This window comes from Solanum stenotomum, chromosome 10 (genome assembly GCF_019186545.1).
Source record: "Solanum stenotomum isolate F172 chromosome 10, ASM1918654v1, whole genome shotgun sequence".
Classification (NCBI taxonomy): Eukaryota; Viridiplantae; Streptophyta; class Magnoliopsida; order Solanales; family Solanaceae; genus Solanum; species Solanum stenotomum.
The window spans coordinates 52,867,432-52,875,769 of NC_064291.1; the positions used below are offsets into that span (position 1 = coordinate 52,867,432).

At 34.6% G+C, this 8,338-nt stretch overlaps 2 protein-coding genes across 2 annotated transcripts; both read right to left on the reverse strand.

Moving 5' to 3' along the window:
- Window positions 1-1,722: 1,722 nt before the first annotated feature.
- LOC125843166 (uncharacterized) lies at window positions 1,723-2,283 on the reverse strand. Its single transcript, XM_049522386.1, has one exon. It carries the CDS (start codon window positions 2,281-2,283, stop codon window positions 1,723-1,725), a length of 561 nt encoding a protein of 186 aa, XP_049378343.1.
- A 4,814-nt stretch (window positions 2,284-7,097) lies between these two features.
- On the reverse strand, window positions 7,098-7,623 carry LOC125843167 (serine decarboxylase 1-like). The gene has a single exon (XM_049522387.1). The coding sequence runs from the start codon at window positions 7,602-7,604 to the stop codon at window positions 7,098-7,100; it is 507 nt and encodes a 168-aa protein (XP_049378344.1). The 5' UTR covers window positions 7,605-7,623.
- Between the last annotated feature and the right edge of the window lie 715 nt (window positions 7,624-8,338).

The window sequence follows — 8,338 nt, forward strand, 5'->3', positions numbered from 1 at the left end:
TACAACACATTCTCTGTTATGCTTCTTCCTTTGACAAAACCTGATTGATTTGCTGAAATAATTTCCGGGAGCACTGTCACTATTCTTTCATGGATGATTCTTGAAATTATTTTGTTGGCAAAATTGCTTAGGCTTATTGGCCTAAGGTCCCTATAAGATTCTACCCCCTCTTTTTTTGGTATGAGCACCAAATTGGTATGTGTAATATACCTGAAAAACCATCTGACCCACTAGCACTCTCTCCACTTAGATTAAAAACCACCACTCTAACCTTATCTTCTGTAGGAATTCTTCCCATATCAGCATTTTGTTCCTCATTTAGTAAAGTAGGGATGTATTTCAGTATATCATAGTTGGTGGTCTCTTGATTCTCCTTGAACTACTCCCTAAAGAAATTTACAGCTTCTTCCCCTATATTTTGAGTAGTAGAGATTTTGTCACCCTAGTTAGTAAGAATGTCCATAACTTGTAACTTTCTCCTCTTCCATTTTACAAAAGCATGAAAGAACTTGGTATTTTTATCTCATTCTTTAAACCACTTCATACCTACCTTTTGCCTCTAAAATTCCTCCTCTATATGTCTATATTTTTTTAACTCAGCTTTTGCCTTATAAAGTAAAGCTCTGTTGGTTGTTGTTGGTGTAATCTCCATCTGTATTTCCATAGCTTTAATGGTGTCTTCTAAAGTGGCAATTCTCCGAAAAATATCTCCAAAGGTACTTCTACTCCATTGTGCTAAGGCAGACTTGATTCTCTTCATCTTACAATGAATCACTGTGAACGGATTCCCATTAATCTCTTCCCCATTCCAGTTATCTTTCACAACCTTCTTAAATTCACTATATTTGGTCTAAAAGTTTAAAAACCTAAAAGGTTTTATTACTGGCTCTTGTAAAGAGTTATCAATCACATGTAAGGGGGCATGATCAGACCCTTGCCTAATCAGATGATGTACCTCACTGTTATGTATTAAGCTCATCAATTCATTATTGCCAAATACTCTATCAAGTTTTTTGAAAATACTCTCTTTCCTTCAATTATGTCATTCCACCATGTGTATGAACTACCCTTGAACTTGATTTCATTTAATGCACATGCATTTGCACATTGAACAAAATTTGCTATTTCCATCTGTGTGACAGGTAGGCCACCCAATATCTCAGCTTCATCCATAATAGTGTTAAAATCTCCTCCAACCAGCCATGGTATGGTAGAGTTTCCTGCTATCTCTTTCAATTCCTCCCATAATTCCAATCTCTCCAATGCAAAACATCTAGCATAAACTGCTGTGATTCTGAAATAATCATTTGAGCCTCTTCTTTTGAATCTGATTGTGATTTGTTGCATAGAGTCTATGACATTCTATTCTTCCCAATCTTCCTCCCAAAAAATTCATATTTTGGCCGCACAATTCACCTTTGCATTTGGCATGCCCAATTTTCTTCTGTACGTTTCTAACTCTGAAGGACTTTGAAATGGCTCTAAAAGAGCAATATATGAGTAATGATGTTTGTTATGCAAATCAATAAGTCTGTCAAAAGCCTTTTGAGTTCTGACAGACCTAATGTTCCAGAATAAAGCTTTGCTAATCATTAAATATTGGTTGAGATTGACCCCTTTTTACTCCTTGTATTTATTTGTGAATGGGTATGAGCTGTTTTCCCCCCCTTTTTTACTTTTCCCTTTTAAATGACTGATCTGCCTAGGTGAAAGATCACATTCTCAACCTATGTTATCAATGTTTATTTCCATGTTCTCATCTTTCTCTCTTTCCTGTATTTCTTTTCTTTCCTGCTCAGAGAGTTTATCTATCTTTGGAGGTGGTATTGTTACATGATGGGTTTGTGAATTGCATGTCTCTCTTATCTGACTATCGCCAACATCTGGATGCTCTCTTGTGTCAGCTTTTTTTTCTATTTCCTTCTCGTTTTCCCCATCTGCCTCTTTTTCTTTGTCATTCATCTTTTTCACCGACTGCTCTAATTCATCTGATAAATTGAGCATATCTTTGATTGCACTTTGAGCATCATCTTTCTCAATAGAAGTGTTTTGTGTATTGTTCACCTCTTTTTTATTGCTCCTTTCCTCATATTGTGTTGTTCCATGTACCTGTTCCTCTACCTGGTTCCCCTTCTTTTCTTCTTTTCTACCAAAGTCACTTTCTTTATGTGGTTCTTCCTTGTTCTCACCTTCTAATGCTCCAAACTTGTTTGTAGTAGTGACCTCACTAATTCTAGTTTGTTGAGGTCTAGGATACCAATATTTTGCTCCTTCTTTTGGCATCTGTCTTCCCCTACCATAACATTTTTCCCCCTTTGTTCTTGGAAGTCATTGTTGTCACTTAGTTTTCCGTGGTTTGTGTGTATCCTTTCTTTCACCTCTTGTTCCTTCTGTGTCACCAAATCCAATCTCTGAATTCCCTTCTCCATTTCTTTCATATTGTTCTCCTGTTTCGCCCCCTCTTCTTGTTAGTATAGTTCTGGATGAAGTACAAAATATTCCTGCTCATTGTGCCTTTGTAACTTGTAGGATTTACAATATTTGGGTACATAATCATACCTAATAGTAATCCACTCCTCTCTTATCTCTCCAGTTTTGGTCTTCATTTCCGATGTTGATTATTTTAGGAAAATTCCCCAGAAGATCTACCTCCACATTCACTCTCGCACAACTAGGCCTAGTCTTATTTTGTGTTGCTAAGTCCACCTGTAGAGGCTTTCCCACTGTTACTGCAAGTGAAAAAACAGCCTCCTTCCCAAAGAAATTTGGTGGTGATGATGGAAACGATATCCATGCAATTGCTATAGACGTCTCTTCCATTGGATCAAAGAGCAGATTCCACTTTAAGGTTCACATTGGATAGGAACAATGTTTGTGCGTGATGCAGAATTGAGGCTTGGATAACAGATTTACTAATCTTCTAATAGTGTGGCTCTAATTAGGATATATATGTTGCTTAACAACCCAATATTAACCTCTCCTTTCAGGTCACACTGTTTCGGAATCAATCTCCTTAGTTCATGTATCTCCGGCCATCCATAGGAGAATTTTCCTATAACTGCATACTGGAGATCTTCATTGATTATCATTTGATTTACTTCATCTTCTTCCCAGACAATACGAGGCTCCCCATGCAAGTAGGAAATTTGTTTTAGAGGTACTGGTTTGCAAGAAAGGTGTGTTGGTTTGATAGTGCTGGCATATGTTGGTTTGTCTATTACTTTTGTACTGATGGTTGGTCCAATCTCCATAGGTGGAGGCTGTCCAACGGCCATCATGGCCATGACTTTCCAATGGCAAAGTTTTAGGTTTTCCGTGCAGCTTTTAGGTTTTTCTCGACTATTTTTCTTCTAATTAATTGATGGTTTGCATTACTTTCACACTTTGTTTATTAGAATGTATTAACAATAATATTTTAGTTGTCTAATGACTACATTGGTGCTCCTCTCCATTGTAGAGAAGATAATTAACTGAGCGAGAAAAAGCTAGTACATAATCTTCATATTGATCAAACATCAACAAAATTTTTCTTGGAGCAAGTAAGCCAATTAAACAATTGCCCTTGGTACCAAGATGTTCCAGTAAAATTGACCTTAATACCTTCAAATTTGGCGCACCATGGGATAATTTAAACACCACTGCTTGATGTAATCCCTCTTCGATCATAAAGTTTTGCCGTTCCTCCATTGAAAATGTGATAGTAGGTTCTCCATGAATTATTTCAATTGATTTTACGATTGTTTTTGAGTTAATTAGGACAGATTGTTTAGGATTTATAGTATTGGAATTGAAAATGATGGCGTATGTGATGATTTTGGGTGGTGGGGCGGGCTGGACAGCCTCGAAAGGAGGTCGTCCAGTGGCTGTATAGCTTCGCAGCTGCTGCCTACGTAGGAGCCACAAGAGAAAACCCTAGGTCGGCTAAAGGGATAAGTGATGAATACTTTTTTTTTCTATCGCAACTTCGGCATAGTTTAAGCAAAATCGAAATTTGTATTTTTGATTTGGATTGTGGTTGTAGGGGGTTATTTGCACTTTGTCCTATTTTTTTAAAATTTTTATTCTTAGAGATAAATATTTATTTAAAGATGAATAAATTCATATTTCTGCACCATAAAATTTCATAAGTTATATTCCATTTTCTTTAAATAATTTACCCCTACTGAACATAAGTTCGATTTCTAAGACAATTTATTTTTAAAAACAAAAAAAAAATAACAATCCATTTGAAATGCCAAGGGCAATTAAATGACGTCGAAGTGGATTTTTGACCCCACCAAACTCTCATTGTAAAAATCCTACTCCCTCTGTCTCAATTTATATGATTTACTTTTTTTTAGTTAGTTTCAAAAGAATGAATATTTCTATATTAAATAACAATTTAACTATAAAATGTCTATTTTACCTTTAATGAAATGATTTATAACCACACAAATTGTTATCATTCATTTTGGACCACAAGTTTTAAAAAAATTCCTTACTTTCTTAAACTCTATGCTGAGTCAATCTACCTCACATAAAATAGGACGGAGGGAGTAGAATATATAAGAACGCCCGTGCTGAGCACGACCCAACATTGCAGGTTAATTGTTTCAGTTCATATAAACAGGAACAAAAAACATCATTCGATCAATGCTAGATTAACTCCAAAGTATAAATTGAAGTTTGGTATGTCGATTACCAACAAATTAAATATGTTACATCAATTGCACACCCAAGAAAGAGAGATTAAATGACATAATTTGCCTGATGGAATCATGCATCAATAAGATGAAAAGAATGTAAGGTTGGAAGAAAAGAACTAAAGAACATGAGTAGTTTATAAGAAGTGGTCATCCAATTCACCTTTGTTTCGGTGTCTAGCTTTATTCTCTCTTTTTCACTCTGCATGCACATGACAAAAAATTAATTAGCTGACCAGGATCATTGGCATATGCCACTTAACATCAAACTGAAATAACAATAAACATGTGATGTAAGACATCAAACACTGGCTTTGGCACCATCCCGTAGTTCTTTCACATACAAAAGCCAACAATAACAATAAATCCAGTGAAATTCCACAAGTAGAGTCAGAAAAAGGTAATTTGGGTTTGTTCTCTTTTTACTTTGAGTTACACCCAGAAAACATCAATTAAAGTAGTGCGACTTAAGTTTACGAAAGTCCTACTGAATCTTGAAATTCCCTTTAAACCCATTTCCTAAAATCTCAAAATGGCTCAAAAATAATCTTACCGGAGAAGAAAACATTTATATCAATTCGATAAATAAATATGCAGAATGAGTTTCGCTCTCCTTCAAACAATTGCCATTTCAGGTCTATTTTCTGCCGTTTCTCATTGGTAAAATTGAAAGCATACACAACTTGTGTAAAAGTCAGCATCTCTTTTCAAGAAAATCTAAATCCAACAAAAGGCCCATATGGTAAAATGCCAAAAAAAAAAACAAACTAAAAATAGTACCTCAAGTCACAAAGATGAGAACTTCAGGAGGGCTTGCTTCAATACGAATTCAATTTTATATCTATTTGTACTGAAAAATTGAGTAATTGCAGGAGAGACGATAAATTTACAAGGAAGAATTCATATGAGGGAAGAAAAGAATTACAATGGCATCTCTCTTTGGGAATAGCAAAAGTTTGGATGGGGAAATTGACATATACTTTGATAAAAAGGGATATTTTAGAATTAAATCAAGTTAATTTATTTTTTACGCAGGAGGTACAAATATGTCAAGCAAAAATTAAGTTAAAGCAAATATGTAACACGGATGGAGCATCTAAAGGTAATCCTGGACCTAGTTCGGCGGCATTATGTATTAGGGATCATGATGGTAATTTGATAGTTGCTAAAGGTTTCAAACTCCCAGACACAACAAATATGGTAGCAGAAGCTATAGCTATAAGGAAGAGTCTAATTTATTGTAGTGAACATGTTATTCTTGAGACAGACTCTTTTAACAATGGTTCATATCTTAGAGGGTGAATGGGATGTATACCATGGAGTGTAGCCAAGAATAAAGCATTCCTTTCGGGAAGGAAATACTCTTGCTGATTTTATTACTAATCTAGTTTTCTCTTTTAATTTGCAGGTGATTTTCAAATTTATCATTTCCGGGATATACCTAGCGAGGGAAGAAAGCTACACAATCTAGATAAGCAAGACACACCATACATAAGGAGACAAATAACAGTAGCCTCAAAATTTAAGACCTTTTCTGGTTATGCAGAGTATAATTAAGCTAATCCTTGAAGTAAATTCAATAGATTTGTGTACTTACACCTGGTGAGAGCCAAATCAAAGTATTAGCTTCTTGTGAATCTGCAAAAATCAATAAAGGGATATTGTTACATATAATTTTTCTTATTCATAGTGGTAGTATTAACTAATTAGAGACTCTAATGGTTGTATCAATCCCATTGGAATTCAACCCATTGAGCCTTTGAAAGGTTATTAATACTATGGTGAAATGGAGAAGAGGCTCAAACACTTTACTGCTATTTCATAAAGTTCTAATTTGCAATGTTTAAATGAGATATTTATATATATATATATATATATATATATATATATATACTAGCCAAGTTGCATGTTGTTATGTGACTTTTCTGAAATTATCCGTGTTTGATCCACTCACTAGTCATATATTATGATAACAAAAAAAAATTTAATTTAAATATGCAAGGACCATAGTCAATATATAGACAGCAGAACAAATTTGTACGTATTTTTTCTTATTATATTCTAAGTATGTGTATGCAAGCACATCTTCATAATCTTATTTTAATCACAAATTAACAGTAAGTTAATAATACACAAAGATCATAAAAGAGTGTAAAGAATTTTTAATTAAAAAATATTTCAGTTATATATATCATCCAGAAGTACAATATATCATGTATACAACTGACTTTCAATGTTGTAAATAAAAGAATGTAGTAATAAGAGTTACAAAATGTCATCTCTTTGGAAGACATATGAACAGCAACAAATTAAATTACTGGATTATATTGTCTTATTTATCTGCTAAGGACTAATGTAGTCAATCTTATGGTAAGAGCATGCACAATTTTGAGCACCAATATCCTCTCCAATATGTCAAGCAAAAATTAAGTTAAAGCAAATATGTAACACGGATGGAGCATCTAATTCACTGATGAAATTGTCAAGCATTTCTCGTGTGATGCTTGGCATAACAATAACATGTGCCATATCTTTGACGCATGAAAGTTGCCAACGTCGGACAAATTCATGGTCACGAGGCCTTTCAAGTACAACTATGATGCTAAGCTCATTCAGCATGACACTTATCCCTTCTTTTTGAAGACGATCTTTCAAATATTTAGCATTGTCGAGACATCTTTTAACATCCTTTTGCAGGCCAATTTGACCTTTTGCGCTCAAGCTATACCACAAGAAAATTGGAGTTAAACCGTTACGGCTACCAGAAATAGTGGCATCCACAGAAGCAATGTACTCCACATTTGTTGAGAGATTATTGATGTAGCTTTTTCTTGTTATTTGGACACCACAAGGCATTGGGCATCCTAGGAACTTGTGGCCAGAAATTGTGACACTTCCAATTGGCTTCTTGAAACTAATCATCTGTTGAAATTGCAGAAAGAACTATTAGAATGTCGCTCTCAAAATTACTCAAGAAATTGTAATTAGAAGTAAGAAGTGAAACTCACATTGTTTATAAACAGTGGCGGATCTATGAAGGGCCTTGGGGGTGCCACGCCACCCACGAATTTCGACGGAAACTCTATATATACATAGGTATATATATACATAATGTTTATATAAATATAAAGTGTGTCACCCACAGAACAAAATTGGCTTGTGGTGCCATGGTAGGAGGGCAACTTTAGAAGGTTGAGGTTGCGGGTTCGAATCTCATTTGAACCTATTTTTTTGAAAAATTGCTGCTGACGTTTTTAAGTAAAAAAAAAAAACGGCCCCAAGCCCTTTTTTTTAAGGAAAAACAGCTGGCACATTATTTTTATTTTTTTATAATTGTTATTGACTTAAATTAAATTAATTACATTACTCCTTCGACTTAAAAGTGTTCTCTTTCTCTTCAACTATTTCCAAACCCTTCTTCCTCCAAGTTTCAACTTTTTCAAAATTTTCATTACCCCATTCCGAATCCAAATCACTTCTTGTCGTTGCCGTCCCCCGCCCGTCTTAGCATTCCGTTCAGCGGCTAAGCCTCATTTGGGTGTTATTGTTTTCACTTTTCTCCATCCATCCACAACTTTTTATAGATTGTAAGTTTGCAATTCTATTTTTGTAAGATTTTTTTTATTTTTATTTCTTGAGTTCTTTTAAGTTTTAAT

Bases quoted from the DNA above. Each gene is read 5' to 3' on its own strand.
- LOC125843166 (XM_049522386.1), bottom strand. From the start codon at position 2,283: ATGCCAAAAGAAGGAGCAAAATATTGGTATCCTAGACCTCAACAAACT.
- LOC125843167 (XM_049522387.1), bottom strand. From the start codon at position 7,604: ATGATTAGTTTCAAGAAGCCAATTGGAAGTGTCACAATTTCTGGCCAC.